At 35.7% G+C, this 22,776-nt stretch overlaps 1 protein-coding gene across 1 annotated transcript; it reads right to left on the reverse strand.

Annotated features, from left to right (window-relative positions):
- Positions 1–18,266: 18,266 nt before the first annotated feature.
- LOC113561584 (sulfated surface glycoprotein 185-like) lies at positions 18,267–19,026 on the reverse strand. Its single transcript, XM_026968087.1, has 3 exons — positions 18,971–19,026; positions 18,521–18,857; positions 18,267–18,392 (listed from the first exon to the last, which is right to left on the reverse strand). Exons 1-3 carry the CDS (start codon positions 19,024–19,026, stop codon positions 18,267–18,269), a joined length of 519 nt encoding a protein of 172 aa, XP_026823888.1.
- Between the last annotated feature and the right edge of the window lie 3,750 nt (positions 19,027–22,776).

Here is a 22,776-nt window from a genome sequence, read left to right on the forward strand (position 1 = left end):
GACCAAAAGTACTGCGTGGAAGTTACAATGTAGAACTTTGCTTTGCGTGGGACCTCGCTTCACATGAATTGAAGACCTATTTGGAATCGTACTAATTTGCATTGGAAGTACAATTAGTACGATTCCAAATAGGTCTTCAATTCATGTGAAGCGAGGTTCCACGCAAAGCAAGGTTCTACATTGTAACTTCCACGCAGTACTTTTGCTGGCCTCAAAGTTTTGTTATATTTTTTATGTGGAAGAGTACTAGGTGACGGGCGGAGCCCGTCTCCTCGTCCTCTTCCACCCAAGCATATACTTTCCCAGTATAAACTTTCTTACTTTAATATTATTAATTTTTTATACTGGGAAAGTATATGCTTGGGTGGAAGAGGACGAGGAGACGGGGTTCGCCCGTTACCTAGTACTCTTCCACATAAAAAATGTAACAAAACTTTGAGGCGAACAAAAGTACTGCGTGGAAGTTACAATGTAGAACCTTGCTTTGCGTGGAACCTCGCTTCACATGAATTGAAGACCTATTTGGAATCGTACTAATTGTACTTCCAATGCAAATTAGTACGATTCCAAATAGGTCTTCAATTCATGTGAAGCGAGGTTCCACGCAAAGCAAGGTTCTACATTGTAACTTCCACGCAGTACTTTTGTTCGCCTCAAAGTTTTGTTACATTTTTTATGTGGAAGAGTACTAGGTAACGGGCGAACCCCGTCTCCTCGTCCTCTTCCACCCAAGCATATACTTTCCCAGTATAAAAAATTAATAATATTAAAGTAAGAAAATTTATACTGGGAAAGTATATGCTTGGGTGGAAGAGCACGAGGAGACGGGCTTCGCCCGTCACCTAGTACTCTTCCACATAAAAAATATAACAAAACTTTGAGGCGACCAAAAGTACTCTGTGGAAGTTACAATGTAGAACTTTGCTTTGCGTGGGACCTCGCTTTACATGAATTGAAGACCTATTTGGAATCGTACTAATTTGCATTGGAAGTACAATTAGTACGATTCCAAATAGGTCTTCAATTCATGTGAAGCGAGGTTCCACGCAAAGCAAGGTTCTACATTGTAACTTCCACACAGTACTTTTGGTCACCTCAAAGTTTTGTTATATTTTTTATGTGGAAGAGTACTAGGTGACGGGCGAAGCCCGTCTCCTCGTGCTCTTCCACCCAAGCATATACTTTCCCAGTATAAACTTTCTTACTTTAATATTATTAATTTTTTATACTGGGAAAGCATATGCTTTGGTGGAAGAGCACGAGGAGACGGGCTTCGCCCGTCACTTAGTACTCTTCCACATAAAAAATGTAACAAAACTTTCAGGCGGCCAAAAGTACTGCGTGGAAGTTACATTGTAGAACTTTGCTTTGCGTGGGACCTCGCTTCACCTGAATTCAAAACCTATTGGATAGCGACAATCACGCAACATTTCTAATTCCGCGCACTTTAACGTCACCGCGCATGCTCGGTCAGTGTGCGATACGCCCGTAGACCGCCGATATGACAGATTTCCTTACCCCGAAACTGTCATTTTTCAGTAGGTGATAACTTTCTTTCTAGTTGAGGGCGACGATTTTCCTTCTCGCAATCGTATTTTCTGATCAAAATAAACGATATTGCAAAGTTAGAAGGAAATCGGTGAGGAAGCCCGTCTCCTTAAGTATTACTGGGAGCGGGAAGAGAGAGGAGAAATAAGGAGGAAATTGAAAGAAGGAAGGGAAAGGTAAATAAGGTATTTTGTAGGGGAATAGAGGGAGAGAGTAAAAGAGAGAGGAGGATAACAGTAGAGGAAATGATGGAGGAGTTGTTAGGGACAGAGACGGAGATAGGAGAGGAGGTGCAAGAAACGAGGAGTGAAGGAGGAAGATAGATAGTGAGCAGAGATGAGGAGGAGGGGAGATAAGAAAGAGCTGTTGGAGAAATAGGGGAAGCATGGAGGAAATGGGGGATAGGAATAGACGAGGAGTTAACAATGGAGGAGAGAAGAATAAGGTGGAGGTTACTGGAGAGAGCGAAGGTTGAGAAAGCAAAGGGGAGGGAAGTAAAAATGGAGAACAGGAAGATAGAGATAAAAGGGGTAGAATGGGTATGGGATGTGAAAGAGCAGGAATTGGTGAAGAAGAAATAGGGAAAGAGGGGAGAGAAGAGTAAGAAAAGAGGTAGAGGGAGAAGAGGGAAAGGAGAGAGAGAGGAGAGGGGGAAGAAGGGTGAGATTAAATGGACGATATAATTTGGATTATGTTACAGGAGAAGGAAAAGAGGAGAAAAAGGAGGACAGAAAGGAGAAGAGAAGAGGGAGACAAGGAAGAAAAGAAGGAGGAAGGAAGAAAAAGGAGGGACTTGTGGAAAAGGAGGAAGAAAAGGACAGAAGGGTGGGAGATAGGTCAGAGATATTGTGAGGTCGCAAAAAGGCCAGGTTTAGAGGAATGAGTGATTGTAAGGGGAATGAGGGGAGGGAAAGAGGAAATATGAGTTATGGGGAGATTGTGAACGGAGCAGGATCCGTGATGTATCCTGTAGGGAGATAATGCAATCCTAAGGGAAGCATTTAATAAACATACATATGGATGTTTAAACTTTTAACGCAGTGGAACGGAAGGTACGGTGCGGAGGCACTGATCGCTAAACCAAATTTCCATAGCCGAAGCGTCTTTTAGGAAATCCTGGTCGCGATTGAACTGCGCAAACTCACGGTGAAATTCACCAAACCAATCTACGTGGGTATGTGCATACTCGACATATCCAAGACGTGTTTGTACGAATTCCATCACGAGTATATGGTACCTCTTTATCGCGACAAATGCAAGATCATGTATACAGCCGATGCGTTCGCAAAGCTATTTCAAAAGGATGGAAGGTGTCCAAACAATTTGCATACTGACAGAGGAAAGGAATTCTACAATGCTGACGTGCAGCGGCTCCTGATGAAACATGATATCAATCACTATTCTACGTATTCATCCATGAAAGCCTCGGTCGTGGAACGGTTCAATCGTACGCTAAAGAACGACATGTGGAAAATGTTTACGCTCAATGGAAACTATAGATGGATCGACGAACTACAGCAGCTCGTCGCAAAGTACAACGCGCGAAAACATCGGACGATCGGTATGCGACCCATCGATGTAACGCCCAAGATCGCGGATAAACTCTTGGCCACGGTGTACAGCAACGTAAAGATTGCAGCCCCGGCGCGATTCACAGTAGGTGACCCGGTACGCGTCAGCAAGTACAAGATGGTCTTCGACAAGGGCTACACGCCAAACTGGACGACCGAGGTATTCAGAATCATCAAGGTGCAGATGACTAATCCCGTGACCTATCTCATCGAGGATTCGCGCGGCGAGCCAATCGCCGGAGGATTCTACGAACATGAATTGCATCGTGTTGCTAATCCGGACATATATCTCGTGGAAAAGGTGTTACGCAGAAAAGGTGCCGAGGTTTACGTGAAATGGTTAGGATTCGATGATTCGTACAATACGTCTTTTAGGCTGGCAGGACCAAATCGGCAGAATCGAATCGGACCTATTTCATTATTTAGTACTCTTTTTGTACTAATTTGTACCGCCAATGAAAATTTTGTACCTTGTGCCATTTACAAAAAACGTGGCGCTGCCAGCTTAGTATTAAGCTAGCAGAACCACATTTATAAAAAAAACGGAAAAAAGCTAAAACAAGAGTAGGAATACAAAGGGCTGAATTTGTACTAATTTGTACCACTCCAAAAAACGTAGTATATATATCCCGTCCATTGAGAACAACTTTTAAATACATTAAATACTGTTAGGATCAAGAGTAAAGTGCACTTTGCAGCGAGCAGAATCAACTGCTACTCCTACGTTAGAAACATCATAATTTGTACTGCTCAAATACGAGGTTTGAGATTTTGTACTCCAGCCGTTCCTTGGAAAACTACCTCCGAGCAGTATCAGGCTCAAGAGTAAAGTGCACTTTGCAGTGAGCAGAATCAACTGCTACTCCTACGTTAGAAACATCATAATTTGTACTGCTCAAATACGAGGTTTGAGATTTTGTACCCCAGCCGTTCCTTGGAAAACTACCTCCGAGCAGTATCAGGCTCAAGAGTAAAGTGCACTTTGCAGCGAGCAGAATCAACTGCTACTCCTACGTTAGAAACATCATAATCATGTTCAAGAGTAAAGAGCCGTTCTTTTATAAAGTTATACGGCGATCACAGATTAAAAGTAAGTGTAATAAAAACATGTATGAATCATTTATGCCATTCTTTTGTGTATGCATTTTGATCTAAAACTTATGTGTTTCATTCTAATTAACGTAAATAATAAAAATACTATATTTAATATATAAATGTGTGTGTGTGCGTGCGTGCGTGCGTGCGTGCGTGCGTGCGTGCGTGCGTGCGTGCATTTGCGCTTACATGGTGTTGTGGAAGAAAGCATAAATAATTAAAGAATAACTAAATAAGAAGAATTAAGAAGTATATTTATTATTTTGCGTAAATTAATAAGGCTGGTGTTATTGTGGTACTTTCCTTAACAGATTTTTCTTTTTTACCGAGGTCGTCGTATTCTATCCATGATCCCGCTCTTAGGCATATTGCTGTATAATGCCCCATTTGAACATGTCTTGTTGCTACATGGGTTTTATAACATACAATTCCAATCAACCTGTATACCTTTCTGTTTTGCGGATTGATACAGGTTTTGCTGATGTCCATTATTTTTATCTGATTGACTGCTTGAAAATTTGTTGAAAATAGGTCAAAGACAATAATATCCCCTGAAAAGTAAAACAAAAACAATAGTTTAGTAGAATGAGGTAATTTGTCTGACAAAAGCATAGGGAGGGAGAGAGAGAGAGAATTATTTTTTAACATTCTTGCATTAAAGATAGTCGTGCAGCATAAAATAGTGTAGGAAGTGAAAAGTAGTGTTTTCTATTATTCGACTAAATAACTATCCGGGTATCCGAGATCGGTGCCAGTACAGATCTCAAAGTCACATTGTTCGAGTATCCGTGAATACCCGGATAATGCGAGTTTTGAGATCTAAGTTGATATGCTATCCGAATAATTATATTCCCAGATAGGGTGAGATTCGTAAGAAGATTAAAGCCTTAGTAAAAAGTATAGATTATTTATCGGGAAAGTTTGAACGTAGAATGTTGAACTGTTATTATTTATTTTATTTACGCTCAATAATGGATTGTGAAATTCGTAGCACTTACCTGGTTTAGAAAGCGTTGTTTTCTCGAATCCAGTACAGTCTTTTGTGCAACAAGGATATTCTCCTTTCAAGTACACGCTTTGTTCAACAATCTTATTAAAATTAGTATTGTCCACGATTTTTTTCTCCTCCATTTGAATAACAGATAACTTGTTCAATCGTGGCGGACAACCAAGGTTACATTGAGATATCTCTTCAAAGCTAGGAGATTCTTTAAATAGTAAGCCAGCCAAATAACCTACATTTGTTTCACAATTAACATATTGACATGTACCGATATCAGATATAGGAAATATATCAAAATCTGCGCGCGCAATTTGTACACGTATAAACTGATACCCTTTTTCACCGTATAGCAAATTAACTTAAACAATAAATTTTTTTCTGCTTTGTCCTCCATATATTGTAAAATAATAGGCGAATCATGTCCTGCTGCAAGCAATATTTGAAAAACGCTATCAAATGCGCAAGTATTGGCGACAGTATAATCGTTCTCGTTGATTTTTAATGATTTTAATGAGATGTCGTTACCATTTTTCAAAATTGGTACTTTTGCAGCCTTTTTGCATGTCAGAACATCTATTATTTTATATGGATTTTTTCCAAGATATAAGGCATCTTTTTTCGTGGATGTTACCTGTCCACGCCAATTTTCTGTTTCGCGGCTGGCTAAGATGTCTTTTATATTTTGTACGTTATTTTTGCACGTTATGCACACGCGAGGTTGACCGTAACCTTCTTCCGCATCTTCAAATGGTATAGAGCACTGAGGTAATGCATGTACGAATTTATGGTATAATTGACAGGTATGTGCACTGGACGGTTTATCATTATTTTTGCATGCAGGACATGAATTATTTAAATCTAATTTTAAATTAGAATTAGAAATGATATTGGAATTACATTTTTTTATAGGTGTGGATGTTATCGTAACATCTTCTAAATCTGCAGATTGTACAATTGCAGATGTAGGAGATAATTGCACATTGTTAGTGTTGTTTTGTGCGTCGACAATTTTTAGAACACCACGTAAGTAATCTATATGCTTTTCAATAAAAGAATCTATGCGCAACAATGGGCAATTTTTTAATAATAATGATTTTAATTTGTTAAACTCGCTCTCGACAGATGCGCTAGAAGCGGGTATGCGACCATAACCGAATGCATCTCTGTAAATATTAGTCCATAACGGCAATAATTTAATATCAGTTATCAGGTGATCGACGATTTTCAGAAAATAATGGGGATTTACCCTATCGCCTACATCTTGCTCAATTGAGGACTTAACTTCCTTTAATATTTTTTTGCCCCACGTACTCCAAGAATTTTCAAATGGATTATCTGTTCCGTTATCTATGTCCTCTATCTCAAATATAGCGCTATCATTATTGATGGTTTCAAGGGTCTCATAATCCACGTTATTCGCAGTCATTAAATTTACTAATTTTCTGCGTTCTAGATCGCATTAGGTCGAATAACCGCTTTCTAGGATTCCATCTGTTTCGGACAATGCTACGGTAAAAATTGATTTCACTATTCTTCTTGCACTTATTGTGTCTCTACAGAGTATCAACTGCCCGATAGCACCTAAATAAAAAATCTTTACTCTCTTATTTAAATTTTTACATATTTGGGAGTATTTTTTAATAAAGTGTGCGACGTCAATCCTTATATAACAGTTGGGTAATGTCGCATTTTGAAATGCATCCGCGTAATCATTAATATTAAGGTATCCTGTAAACGCTCGAGTAATTGCAATTAAAAGCGCTCTAGACGAGTCACATACGACTTCTTTAGGTGCCGGTGCACCAGAACGCAACCACTCTGCCAGCCAAAAATGTATCGTATTAACGTTATGACTCTCACTAATCATCTGGCAAACTGAAAATTGCCCATTTTTGGTATTAACGACACAATGATATAGAAACATACGGTTAGAATGCGATCTATCAGCCTTATATATTTTTTTTACTATACTACCGGTCGCATCGATAAATATGCACGCATTGTTTTCAGCAGAATATCTTCTGTAAACATTCAATTGATGATTAATCCAATAGTGAATAAAAATCGGATCTAATCCAATATTATGGATCACATTTTTCATTGTGGTAGACTTCATAATGACTAGTGCTGCAAGAGGGTCTGCGTGTACATAATTGGCTTTTACTATTTCCGTTTTAGCAGCGTGCAGAACGGCCGAACTTATATAGATGAGGGGGCTCTGGATCTCCTTCTGTCATCAACAGTTCCGCTTGTTCAGCACGATAGATATGAACTGCTTTTTGTTGTAGATCCTTGCCGATGATTGCTCGCGTTGGATTTCTAAGATATCTTTTGCCGCAGTTTCCTTCCCCTTTTGTAAATTCGCAATTTAATTTACAATAGTTACTCGATCCATCGCTGTCCTCTATGACACACTTCAGTGTACTGCCGCATTTGCAAGAACCTGAATTGGAAATCCACATGCTCGTGTGAACTCTGTGTGTGTGTGCGTGCGCGCGCGCGCGCGTGTGTGATGTGTGTGCATACTAGGGCTCTGATTTTGTTTATCGAATATACTTGTAAACGGTATACGTTTATCCGTTTACACTTATTTCCAGAAAAACGTTTACACGTTTAGTCGTTTATTGTACGATTATTATACGTTTATATGCTAATTATACGTGTAAACGTGTTTCCGTTTAAACGTATAATAGCGAACCCTAGTACATACACATACGTACAGGGTGAATATTACTTAATGGTTGTCTGCCTCTTTTACTCTGCATGGAAAGAAAAAAGTAGCTGCCATAGCTAAAACCTGCGTGTGGTAACTAAATTCAGTCGTAATATATGGACAGCTACATTTTAGCTGTGATACCTATTTTATTAGATAAGGTTCCTAATTCATTAGCTGCAAGAGCAAACATTTTGCTGTAGTTTAGAACTTTATAGTTACGGTAGCAAACATTTTTCCTTCTGTGTGTGAGACATACTTTCCGACTGGGAGTCTTCATTTATCGCAAATGAATAAAATAACTGTTTTACAAATAATAAATGTACGTTTTCTATGTGCTCAAATAAAATGATAAAAATAACTAATAATAATATTATTCTATTTATTTTCGATATATATATTATATATATATATTATATATATTTTTATATATATTTTCGATATATATATTATATATATATATATTATATATATATAATATATATATCGAAAATAAATAGAATAATCTTATTATTAGTTATTTTTATCATTTTATTTGAGCACTTAGAAAACGTATATTTATTATTTGTAAAACAGTTATTTTATTCATTTGCGATAAATGAAGACTCCCAGTCGGAAAGTATATATATATCGAAAATAAAAACGTTGGTCATGTAATGTAACTTCTACATCTATTTTCATCTCTTGCATCTGTAATTATAAATTATTTACCGATTCACATTCGTTCCTAAATGAAACTCTTGCATCATTTTCTGTTTGTTGCATTTCAAATTCCACATTGTCCAAATTCCCTAAAAATAGTTTATCGTGACTCTCGGGCAGTACAATTTTAGAATATAAAGGGTTATTATTTTTCAACCATGTTAGAGCTTTGAATACTTTTTTAATATCCACTAAATCTTCCCAAATAATTTTTAATGTAGTTGGAACATTTCGAAGTAAAATAAATTCGTGATTTAGGTTTATTGGATCAGTATTAGAACATAATTTATTCAAAGTCTGTTGTAAAGGAAGTGGTAAATGAAATGTTCTACCTTTAACTTTTTATATCTTTTGTCTTTCAGGTATTTTCTTATTAGCAACTGTTCCCATTTTAACAACAGTTTGAAAAGCTTTAGCTCTCTGTATAAGCAACTTCTTAAATTCATTAAGAGACGATATTACCTCAGGTACATCATTTACAGAGAGATTATTTAGAATGCAGTAAGCAGGCATCAAACCCTTACGAAATTTCCCATTACAATAATGACATATGTATTGCAGATTAATTTTTTGTTGCTCTACATATGCCATCAAATCTTTCCAAATTGGATTATCTCTTCGTGTTTTTTGAAGTTTTGTACTAATTTTAGAAACATTTCTTTTGTAATAAAGTCTCTGACACGATATCAAGAGACACGGTAGTGTCTCACGCCAAGTATACGCGCGGCGAGACCGCACCGTGACTCTTTTACGCGAAGCGACGCTTTCGCAGACACTCAGATTATTAGATCTCAATAACGGCTGATCCAATCAACTTCTAAGTAGGCTCAATGGATAGCTTGGGTTCGAATTGCATAAGAAAAGTGTTTTTATTTTTCTCCTACGTGTCCTACGAGCGGAGATATTGCGATGCAAAGTTCGAAATGTCACGATTTTACGATTAAGATACTCCGTTTTCTCCTTGTCTGTCAAGTGAAGGCAAGAGGGGCTCGCGGAGAGACGAATGAAAAAATGTAAAGTTCGCTAATTTCGACGTTAGATGGCTCGAAATGACACGTAAATGTAGAGTCGATAATGCTAAATGCAATATCAATCGATATCGTCGCATTTCGAATTTTGCATAACTATTTAAATATTTCTTTAATTTTAATAATCTCTTAATACATTTTATATGGCACGGTAGTTAAGAGTTGATTAAAATCAAAGAAACGTTTATAAAGTTATGGAAAATTCTAAATATGACGATTTTGAGACACACACACACGCGCGCGCACGCACGCACGCACGTCTAGCTACACTGCTACAAAGTCGGGTAGCTGCGCGCCCATAAAGACGGGTTGCTGTGCGCTCACAAAGACGGGTCGCTGTGCGCCTACAAAGACACTACAAAATGTGTGAAATCAACAATAAAATTACCTTTTTACAAAAAGGTACAAAAAAGCGCCAAGCATACGCGCCCGAAGAACGCGTTCAAAGATGACCTCTATAAAACTAATGATATCAACAAATTTCGCCAATTATAAAAATGAGTATTTATGCAAACCAAAAAATCTATTACATTTATTCTATTTAGTACATCTATTATATTTTTATACAACTAAATATTTTAATACATATAAATATTTCAATACAAATAAGTGTTTTTTCAAAATACTTGGCGCTGCTAAATCGATTCAATAATTGTTTTAGTATTTAAATAATCTAAAGATTACAATAATTTCTTTACACTCTAAATTACATAACAACTCGCTGAAATACATATATGTACAAATGTAGTTAAACTTATTCTATGCTTAATTCTAATGTCACACACATACACACATGCACGCATTCACAAGAGAGAAAGAAAGAGAATGAGGCAATTAACATAATGATTCGGTTTAGCAGCGCCAAGTATTTTGAAACAACACTTATTTGTATTGAAATATTTATATGTATTAAAATATTTAGTTGTATAAAAATATAATAGATGTAATAAATAGAATAAATGCAATAGATTTTTTGGTTTGCATAAATACTCATTTTTATAATTGGCGAAATTTGTTGATATCATTAGTTTTATAGAGGTCATCTTTGAACGCGTTCTTCGGACGCGTATGCTTGGCGCTTTTTTGTACTTTTTTTAAAAAGGTAATTTTATTGTGATACAAATACACCGCGATGTGTCCAGTGAACGTTTTTTCAAAACCGTAAATGCATTATGATATTTAGAAATAATATCATCATCACTCAAAATTATTTCAGTTTGCTGATGCTTGTACATATCTGCTTTTTCTTGTGCTGAAGTTACAATTTCATTTAATATACTCAAATCAGCAGAATATAATGCTTCGTCCAAATACAATAATTTTTGATAAAAATTCTTAAGTTGATATATAAAACGTTTAATATTTCTTACTTTGGGAAAATGAGGCGATAATAACTGCATTGGAACTGACATCGCTTTACAAAGATTTAAATCAATATAACAGCTATGCGTATGGCCTAATTTATCATTTGAAGTTTTCACAGTACATTCATAAATATTTTGCATGAGTTTTGATACGTTCTTTAAAGTACACATATTTATAGCTTCTAGAAGTTTTTGATATCGGAAAATTAGAAGCGGATTATTAGTTTTACATAAGGAACTGCAAACCATGATTTTTTTGCTCGTGCTTCCATCAAGGGTAATACATTTTCAGTCTGTCCTTTCATATTTATTATTAAAGGTTTCATTATATTGACTTCAGATGAAATTATATCGTGATAAGCAGAATCAACAAAATAATTTTCGGAGGAAGCTGTATGTCTAGATATGCCACACAGCGCACGTAATTTGTCATCAACTGTAGAACATTCTGTAACGACAGTCAAACATGTTTCTGATTTATTTTTAAGTAGAGTTAACATTTTATACATGTTGCGAATATAGTTCTCTCTTAGATGCATAGACCAGCGTATGACTTTTTCAGCTTCTAATTGTTTTTCAATATAACCTTTGCTGCAATTTGTAATATTGAGCTTGTGTAAAATATTTTTAACGAATACTTCCAGAGAATCGCGAATTTTTATAAAATTTCTCGATCGAATCTTGACATATTGTTTACTAATAGTTTTGGTAATATCGTGAGTTTTCTTTCCAAGTGTCAAATTACAACGTTTTTTCTCATAATATCGCTTATTGTAAAGCCACTTACGATCAGAACGTAATGCTTTTCGTCTCTCTTGTTCACGTTGAGAATGTAGGAAATAATATATTCGTTTTCGGACACGTTCTTTTACTGATTTCTTTTTATACTGATAACGCCTCTTAATACGACTTTTTGGATCTTGCCTATATCGATATAGACTTTTAAAGCGATTATTTTCAATATCTTGTTGATATTGAAGCCACTTTTTAGAAAGAATATTTTCCCGATTCTTTTTATATCGTTGTATTTGATGAGCACGATACTTTTCCAGATTCTTGTTATATCGTTGTACTTGATTAGCACGATACTTTTCCGGATTCTTATTATACCGTTGTACTTGTTTAGCGCGATTATTTTCTAGATCTTCGTGATACAAACATTGCCTTTAACATTTTTTTTAGCATTATTGTTTAAGTCCTGCTGATCATATAGACACTGCCTTTTCCTATTACTTTCTAAATTCTGTTGATGTACCTTAGTATAATTTTCTAAATTCTGCGTATAATTCACTTGATTTAAATATTCATTTTTTTCTCGCTGATAATCTTTCTTTTCATTACACAGATCAGTACTCTTATAATCTGTAATATCTTCAACATACAACTCACTTTGAGACGATTTAACTTGTTCAATATGAATATCACTTGTTATAGATTGTATGTTTTTTTTTAGTATGCTTTGCGTTTTTGAAAAATTGTATATTCCTTCGTTAGATTGATGAAATCACAATTTTTTTGTAATAGACTCGATTGTGGTTGTTCTACATTGCGATACTGTGTGTATGCGTGGCGCTTCAGCTCTTATTTCTGCTAATGGAAGCACTTCCTGAGGAGCACCATAATTTAAATCTTGAGGAAAATGCTCAATAACATTGGACTCAAACATTTTTATCAAATGCGGACGCATTAAGTTGTGGTCGTACCTTACTTTGTCAGGTTTAATGTTAAATAATACCGAAACAGCAAAGGCTATTGCGAAAACACCGCAATCACTAGCGTTTGGTTGTTGCACAGAAATGAAAGTGACAGGGTTCTTAATAAAGTCGTACGTTGGGAATAATTTGTTTAAAAATTCTTCCTGACACTTACTTAACATTTTTGTATTCAAAAAATCATAAATAAATATGTTTTTTGTATCATAATATCCACATGTCCAATGTGTTCCCAACGACATAGAAGGTAATATCTGTATATGTTTTTTATTTCTCGGTATGGGTTGTATCCTATTCATTGCCTGCACTCGATATGTTCCAACAGGTCTATACTCTGAGCACTTTTTTAAAAGATGATTAAAATGATCCATATGCAAATCATTTAACCATCTGCCTTCAGCAATAATATTTTTTTGTTCTGACGACAGCGTCATTTCTTGTTGACGTCGTTCGGCTAAGAAATTATTATTTAATCCTTCCTCAGATTGGTGAAAATCGCACTTTCTTTGTAATAAACTTGATTTCAGTTGTTCCATTTTACGTTGACGTTTTGTGCGCATACAAGCCGCTTTAACCTCTGTTAGGAGTCGGAGGGATTTTGAGTGGGCTTGAGGATGCGAATGTAACTGATACTGCAATTTGAGCGTTTGCACGAACTTGAGATTTTATTCTCTAGAGCTGCCCGCGACCGCCTGTGCGTGTAAACTCTCGTTTGCGAATGATTCGATTTCCTTGAAAGGGAACGTTGAGTTCGCGAAAATGAGACAAACATGTTGTGAAAATACCGAGGCGAGCGGAGACAATAGCCGTGTTATTCGTGTGAATATGTGTGTGTGTCTAGGAACGGGCTTGAAATTTAACGCCTAATTCTTAAAGCGAATATATCTATTAATTCGTCGGAACAACCTCTTTTGCTCTTACTTCTCTTAATGGTAACACTTTTTGAGGAACTCCACAATTTACATCTTGAGGAAAATGCTCTATAATATTCAATTCAAACATTTTTATCAAATGAGCACTCATTAAGCTGTGATCATACCTTACTTTATCAGGTTTAATATTAAATAATAATGAAACAGCAAAGGCTATTGCGAAAACACCGCAATCGTTACTGTTCGGTTGTTGTTGGACAGTAGGAAATTTGACAGGATTCTGGATAAAGTCATATGTTGGAAATAATTTTTTCAAGAATTCTTCATGATCCTTTTCTAATCTTTTATTATTTAAAGAATCGTAAATAAATATATTTTTTCTATCGTAATAGCTACATACCCAATGACCTCTTGTATACAATAACGAATTATCATTCGTATTATCTCTCAACAATGGACTATACAAAAATTGTATATGCTTTTCATTTGTCGGTATGGGTTATATTGTATCAAGTAATTGCACTCGCCACGTTTCAACAGGTCTATAATTAGAACAATTTTGTAATAGATAACTGAAACGATCCATGTCATCATCCGCTAACCATTCACCACGAACAATTTCATTCTTATTTTGTTCAGTAAACGTCACAATACTATTTATCTTTTGTACAGACATTTTCTTTATCTATATATATAATATAATAATGATTATGTCGATGTGTGTATACACGCGTATAAATATATGTATATACTTTTTATAGATGTATTATAAAAGCACAGTCTTTGTAGGCGCACAGCGTCCCGTCTTTGTAGGCGTACAATATCCTGTCTTTGTAAGCGCACAGCGTCCCGTCTTTGTAGGCGCACAGCGACCCGTCTTTATAGGCATACAATATCCTGTCTTTGTAGGCGCACGGCGTCCCGTCTTTGTAGGCGCACAGCGACCCGTCTTTGTAGGCGTATAATATCCTGTCTTTGTAGGCGCACAGCGTCCCGTCTTTGCAGGTGAACAATATCCTCTTTGTAGGCGCACAGCGTCCCGTCTTTGTAGGCGCACAGCGACCCGTCCTTATGGGCGCAAAACAACCCGTTTTTGTGCACCACACTCTTGTACAAATATAATATAATAAAATATAAAATATAGAATATTATATAGAAAAGAGAAAAAGAAAAAGGAAAAAAGAAGAGAAATAAAAAAGAAGAAAAGAAAGATAAAAAACAGAAATATATATAAAAGAGAAAAAGAAAAAGAACAAGAGAAAGAAAAAAGAAGAAAAGAGAAAAACAAAGAAATAGATATGAAAGATAAAAAAGTAACTTACTTGTGGGAATACCAAACTGGAAAAAAAACAACCATGAACTATACTGCTGATAATAATATGTCCAAAATCGTGAAGTTGGCCCCCCTTTTTTCAGAATCTATTTTCACTATCATAATCGACGGAACTCTTTGCGAAAATTATCAAGCACTCTTCCTTTTATTCGAAATAACTCAGAACTCAATACAGAACTATCATCGTGTAATTTGGCGGGGCCAACTTCACACACTATGCATTCATGCTATATCAAAATTAGTAAGAACTAAGTGTTATTAATTATTGCATAACAAACCACCTTAATAAAATAATTCCTCTTCTGATAAAGTTATTTGTACAGAATCATAATATATTCTTCATTTTCAGTTATCCACAGATTCACTGAAAATAGCTATTATTAATTCTTCCATCGTTTCATAAATATGTAACATACATACTTTAAGGGGGTAGAACAGGGTGACGGGATGAAAAACATAGGTATTTTTAGGAATATTTTTGAAGCAAACAATATGATATAACATTTTTCTGCTTTATTATACATAAACTATAATTATTGAAGACTTTGATGATGTTCAGGCTTGTGTACATGCATTTCAAACTGGACGTCTCCGAAAACAGCGTTGACAGCAAATTGGCCATATACTTCACTTGAAACCAAAAAATCAAAAAACTTTAGAATCTACATATAAATGGTTATTGCAGTACATAGGGAAATTCAAAAATTTTGAAAAATAACAAAATGGTGAACATATGAAATAGTACTTTGAAATATTACAAATTCTTCGTGTAAAAACAGTTATATAAAATTATTTTTCAAAATTTTTGAATTTCCCTATGTACTGCAATAACCATTTATATGTAGATTCTAAAGTTTTTTTATTTTTTGGTTTCAGGTGAAGTATATGGACAATTTGCTGTCAACGCTGTTTTCGGAGGCGTCCAGTTTGAAATGCATGCACACAAGCATGAACACCATCAAATCGACTGAAACATTTTTTTATACATTCTTTAATAGTTATAGTTTATGTATAATAAAACAGAAAATTATTATATCATATTGTTTGCTCCAAAACAATTCCTAAAACTACCTATGTTTTTCATCCCGTCACCCTGTTCTACCCCCTTAAGAAAATAATATTCTTCCGCTTCCTGACGAGACAGGCTAATACGATTAATACAATTTCTACATTTTCTTACTTTGAGAAAAATGGAAATACACATTGTTCTTTAAATATCTTAAACAAAACAGCTTGTGTTTCCTCAGGAAAGAAAATAATTATTCAATTAAGATATTAATTTAGTATATATGGGTGTTTTTCAGCAACGACACAGTGTGACAGTGTATCTATTTCCAGCAACGACACAGTGCGACACAGTGTATCATTCCATCTTCTTTCAATACCAGCGAACGACAAAGATAGAATGATACACTTTGTCGCACTATGTCGTTGCTGGAAAACACCCTATGTCAATATTTATGCAATAATAAAATAATTACTCAATATATATTTTTACTGAATCGGCAGATAACGACAAATGCATTGTAAACAGTGTAAATGTTGTACATATGTCAAAAAGAAGAACTTTATTAAGATATATATACAAATAACAACTATTCTAATAATACATACTTAAGGAACCACAAGGTCTTCAATATCCACCTTTCTCTTGATATTTCGCTTCTTTCTGACGACACTAACCTCCGAAGACGATATTCACAATCGACTGGTAATCACCATTAACCAAATACTATTAACAACACTCGCGACATTAAGGGAAAAGTCATACAACTTTGCCGCAAAACCAGATACATAAGGAATTTGATTGGTCCATTGCCACTTGTGTCGCGCGACACTCGCGCCGCTGAATGGCCAAATTCGCTATCCAATGAAAGTTTTCTATTATTTTATGAATATTATATTGCATTTCTATTCTATGTTCTTTTATAGATAGTGAGAATGATTATATATATACAATATGTAACGACAGTTAATAGCCCATTCCGAAGGGGACAGTCGTCAGGTGCAGAACGATTGTCCCGAGTTCTTTTTTCAATTTGTTCTTTCGTATTTTGTATTTGGTATTTAACTCACTCTTGCAATTGGCCATATCGAACCTGAAAGGGATCGGGTGCCATTAAACACTAAGAAGAAGAAGAAGAAGAAGAACGACAGTTAATGGAGATACGTGTATCATTACATTGTTAAAACGTAACATAAGAGTATATCTACATTCTTCATCGTAACATTTCACAATGTCATAATATTTTATTGCTTTCTATGTTCTTTTATGTTGAGGTGAGGTGAGGTGAGGATGATTATGTGGAAGATTATGTGACGTAACAGTTGGATGGATGCAGAGAGGAATGTAATTATATAAAGCACGCATGAGTCCCTGGAATAATCAATCTGTGGATACGTTTTACTTGTGCTGGTGCTCACGTTAATACTTGTTGCTTGTTCCAACCTACTTAAAAGACATGTTGGAAATGGTACACTTACTGGAGGTACGTAAAATAATGGTACATATGCATTCTTCATCGTAACACTTCGTAATGTCATAGTATCTTCATGTATTTCTTTTCTTTTATGTATGGTGAGGATGATGATGGAAGATTGTGTGATGTAACAGTTGGATGAATGCAAAGAGGAATGTAATTATATAAAGCACGCATGAGTCACTTCATTAATCAATCTGCGGATACGTTTTACTGCAGCTGGTGTGCACGTTAATAATTTTTGCTCGTTTCGGCCTACATATGACATGCAGCAAATGTTACACTTACTGAAGGTACGTACATCATTGTTCAAACTAAAAGTAACTGTACATATGCATTCTTCATCGTAACATTTCAAAATGTCATCATAGTTTATTGCATTTCTTTTCTTTTATGTAAAGTGAGGATGATGGTGGAAGATTGTGTGACGTAACAGTGAGATGGATGCAGAGAGGAATGTAATTATATAAAGCACGCATGTGTCACTTTATTAATCAATCTGTGGATGTTTTACTGCAGCTGGTGTGCACGTTACTAATTTTTGCTCGTTTCGGCCTATATATAAGACGTAGTAAATTTTACACTTACTGGAAGTACGTAAAATTAATAATTGTACATATTCGTTCTTCATCGTAACATTTCACAATGTCATCTAATTTTATTGCATTTCTTTTCTTTTATGTAAGGTGAGAATGATGGTGGAAAATTGTGTGACGTAACAGTTGGATGGATGTGCAAGGAGAAATGTAATTATATAGCGCATTATTTTTGTATGTTACTTTTTTTGTTTATTATATTTTGTTTATTATATTAAATATGTGGTAAGTACATGGTTTAGTTAAAATTTATTGGAATCGTAATGTACTGCGATTTTCCTTATCCTCGTCCTCGTCCTCGTTCTCGTCCTCCGCGACCTTGGCCGATGCCAAGGCCGCGTTTCCTTCCACGGCCAGCACGTTCCAATCGTGGAGCTGTTAATGTGCATAAGACAAGAATTTAGTATATTATATATTATATATAGTAGGTTAGTATACTGAGCGACTTTTTGTTTTGTTAACAATATAATTGATTACTTACGTCGCGTTTGTAATGTGGATGCCGTTGATGTAGCGCCTGTCAGGGATGCTCCACAGGTAGGCTGGCTCGCGGACATCGACGGCGGCGATGGCGGTGGCACTGGCGTGGAAGAAGGCGGCGGCGGAGGCACCGGCGAGCAATACAGCACCGGCGGGCAAGACGGCGGCGGCGGCGGTTGCACTGGCGTGAAAGACGGCGGCGGTGGTAGCGGCGTAGAAGACGGCGGCGGCGGTGCAAACGGCTTGAAAGACTGCAGCAGCGGAGCCAGCGGTGGTGGCTGTGGTGGCGGCGGCGGCGGCGGCGGTGTTGCCACCGAGCAATCTACTCGTAATAAGATATCATCACTGGTATCCATCATTCTGCAAACATAAAATACAAAATTAATGTAATTTTTAGTATTATTGTATGGAAGAGCAATAAAATGTTATAAATACCGATTTTATATATTGTTCTACTTAATAATTTTACTTACACGTGTTGGTTCGCTTCTTTACCGTGCGCCATGTGTACGACTTTGTTCTTCTTCATCATCGATAATTAGCCTAGATTATATCGATCGATTGATAGGCGTATCAAATAGTACATTTGAGCGAATCCACCAATGATTAAACGAATGTACTAGTTTTTCACTATTTGATACGCGTATTAAACAATCGGTGTAAACTAGGCTATTGGCTCCCGGTCTCCAGTAGGGGTCGTTACCGCCAGGAACACATTCAATTGGTGCATGCAAATGATTTATCGTAATTTTTTATCACATCGAAAATGCTAGTGACATTGCTGATGATAAGGATGTCGCCAGATTTGAATTCGATTGGGTTATAAGCACGCATAAACACGTGTATAAGAAAATGAAGCAATCTAATTCCTTATGCATCTGTTTGTTCGCATATGCAAATGTCTGTCAATCTACCCTTACATAGGAAATATCTGGCGACACCCTTATCATCAGCATTGTCACTAGCATTTTCGATGTGATAAATTACTATAAATCAATTGTATGCACCAATTGAATGTGTTCCTGGCGGTAGCGAGCCCTACTGGAGACCGGGAGCCAATAGCCTAGTTTACACCGATTGTTTAATACGCGTATCAAATAGTGAAAAACTAGTACATTCGTTTAATCATTGGGGGATTCGCTCAAATGTACTATTTGATACGCCTATCGACCGATCGATATAATCTAGGCTAATTATCGATGATGAAGAAGAACAAAGTCGTACACATGGCGCACGGTGATAAAGCGAACCAAGACGTGTAAGTAAACTTATATAAAAAAAGCGCCAAGTATAAGTGCCCGAAGTTCTTTCAAACCCGAAGTTCTTTCAAAAAAGAACTCTACAAAACTAATGATATTAACAAATTGCGCCAACTACAATGAGTATTTATGCAAACCAGAAAATCTATTACTTTAGTTGGGTATTTATGCAAACCAGAAAATCTATTACTTTTTATTATTACTCTTTGGCTGATATTCATTGTTGATTCTTATTTAAGACCATCTTAAGTACATTCATAAGATATTTGAATTGATGCGAATAAATATTTTAATACATATACATATATAAATATGTCAATACAAATGTGTTTTTTGAAAATACTTGGCGCTGCTAAACCGAATACAAAATTCTAAACAAATCGAACCAATATGTTAATTGCCTTATTCTCTTTCTTCCTCTCTTGTGAATGTGTGTGTGTGTATTTCGGCGATTGTGTTATTTAAGTTAGGTGTGTGTGTGTCTCTCTCTCTCTCGTGCGCGCGCGCGCGTGCGTGTGTATGTGAGACATTAGAGTTAAGTATAGAATAAGTGTAATTAACTACATTTGTACATATATTTTATGTATTTCGGCAAGTTATTGTGTAAATTAGAGTCTAAGCAAATTATTGTAATGTTTAGATTATTTAAAAAATACTAAGAATTTTTTATTCGGTTTAGCAGCGCCAAGTATTTTCAAAAAACACATTTGTATTGACATATTAATATATGTATATGTATTAAAATATTTATTCGTATCAATTCAAATATCTTATGAATGTACTTAAGATGGTCTTAAATAAGAATTAACAATGAATATCGGCCAAAGAGTAATAATAAAAAGTAATAGATTTTCTGGTTTGCATAAATACCCATTGTAGTTGGCGCAATTTGTTAATATCATTAGTTTTGTAGAATTCTTTTTTGAAAGAACTTCGGGTTTGAAAGATATCATTAGTTTTGTAGAGTTCTTTTTTGAAAGAACTTCGGGTTTGAAAGATATCAGTTTTGTAGAGTTCTTTTGTGAAAGAATTTCGGGTTTGAAAGAACTTTGGGCGCTTATACTTGGCGCTTTTTTTATACTTTTTTTTAAAAAGGTAATTTTGGTGTGATTGCACACATTTTGTAGTGTGAAGTATGTTATTCTTTCCTTTTTATTAACGGCATTAATAACATTTATTATCAGCAAAATTATTTGTTAATATCATTAGTTTTGTAGTTTTTTTTTTAAAGAACTTCGAGTTTGAAAGATATCAGTTTTGTAGAGTTCTTTTTTGAAAGAATTTCGGGTTTGAAAGAATTACAGAATACACAGTCAATCTTGCCATTAGACAATTATACTGTTTCAACATCATCTTATAACATCATCTTACTTCTAACAAAACGAGTTTCTTTTTAACAAAACGATTTTCTTCGTAACTATCTTCGTAAATAAACTACAAAATTACAACACATATTAACAATAATATATATCTCTGCCTACATGTAACTGTCATAACGAAAAGGAAGCGAAGGAAACTCGGTGAACGATGATGCGAAACATCGGAACGAATATACACGAATGTAATGATTGCAATTGTAATGATAACTTCACATCACTCTTCCGGCATCAATCCTCACCATCGTAAAGGAACTCATGCCTGACTCTTTATCTCTAAATGTTTCTCCACATCCATCCAACTTTCACATCACTCTTCCGCTCTCATCCTCACCATCGATAAAAGGACAGAAGTGCAAAAAACTTTAAGAACAGATATGCAATAAACATTTAGCAGTAGCATGAAGAAAATAGATATGAAATTTATAAAAGTAATCATCAATAAAAGAACAGAAATGAAAAAAACTATTAGATATAAAATTTATAAAATTAATCATCGATAAAAGAACAATGATTAACGTGCTGAACGTCAGAATATAGGTAAAAATATATAAAATTTATGTCCTTATCTTTATATTTCTCTTTGCATCCATCCAGCATCCATCCCAGCTTCACATCACTCTTCCGGCATCAACCTCACCATCGTAAAGGAACTCATGCCTGACTCTTTATCTCTAAATGTTTCTCCGCATCCATCCGACTTTCACATCACTCTTCGGCTTTCATCCTCATCATCGATAAAAGGACAGAAGTGCAATAAACTAAAAGAACACACATGCAATAAACATTTAGCAATACCATGAAGAACAAAGATATAAAATTTATAAAAGTAATTATCAATAGAAGAACTGCAATAAACTAGAAATGCAATAAACTATTAGCAGGTTGCGAACAGTTACCATGAAGAACATAGATAGAACATTTATAAAATTAATTATCGATTAAAGAACAGAAATGCAATAAATAAAATTAATCATTGATGTAGTATAATATTCGGGTGATTGGAAAACGTATACGAGGCTGCGATGCGCCGAACGGAAAACAAAAAGCGAGCGCGTGATCGAGCGAGACCGCGAAGCCGCGACGGCGGGGCAGTTCTCGTATGGCGAGCGAACAGATAAGACGAGTTAAGAGCGCGTATTGTTTCCTACGATCCTATTTAAGAATAATTTGTGTAATCGTATCGTTACGCTTCAAACCTGTGTAATCGTATCATTGCGCAATCAAACTTTGTTCTTACGCATTCAAATAGAAATAAAGATTCTACATTGATAAAGGACAGAAATGCAATTATTAGCAGGTTGCGAACAGTCTGGTAACACTGGCATGAAGAACGTAGATATAAAATTATTGACAGCTAATCAACATAACCAAAAAGTACTTACAAGCCGTACATGTCTTCCTTGACTGCGTTCGGATTCTCCGCCCGGTCTCACATCTTCCTTGACATGTGTTCTTTATAGCTGCAGTGCTGGACTATTGCACTTGAACTCACTCAAACTACTTCTTGCACTTCATCACGTCGTAAACACTAATATTCACACATGGCGCGAGACATTATCGTGCCTCTTGATTGGCCAAGTCTCTAGTCAATGAAGAACGTTCTGTAGCACATTTCTTCTCCCCTTCTGCAACCCCCCTTGC

Source organism: Ooceraea biroi, chromosome 3, assembly GCF_003672135.1.
Source record: "Ooceraea biroi isolate clonal line C1 chromosome 3, Obir_v5.4, whole genome shotgun sequence".
Taxonomy (NCBI): Eukaryota; Metazoa; Arthropoda; class Insecta; order Hymenoptera; family Formicidae; genus Ooceraea; species Ooceraea biroi.

Excerpts from the sequence above, each read along its gene's own strand:
- LOC113561584 (XM_026968087.1), bottom strand. The coding sequence starts at position 19,026 with ATGAAGAAGAACAAAGTCGTACACATGGCGCACGGTAAAGAAGCGAAC. Across the intron at positions 18,858-18,970 it reads AAAGAAGCGAACCAACACGT|AATGATGGATACCAGTGATG; the intron begins GTAAGTAAAATT and ends TTATGTTTGCAG. Across the intron at positions 18,393-18,520 it reads TGACAGGCGCTACATCAACG|CTCCACGATTGGAACGTGCT; the intron begins GCATCCACATTA and ends GCACATTAACAG.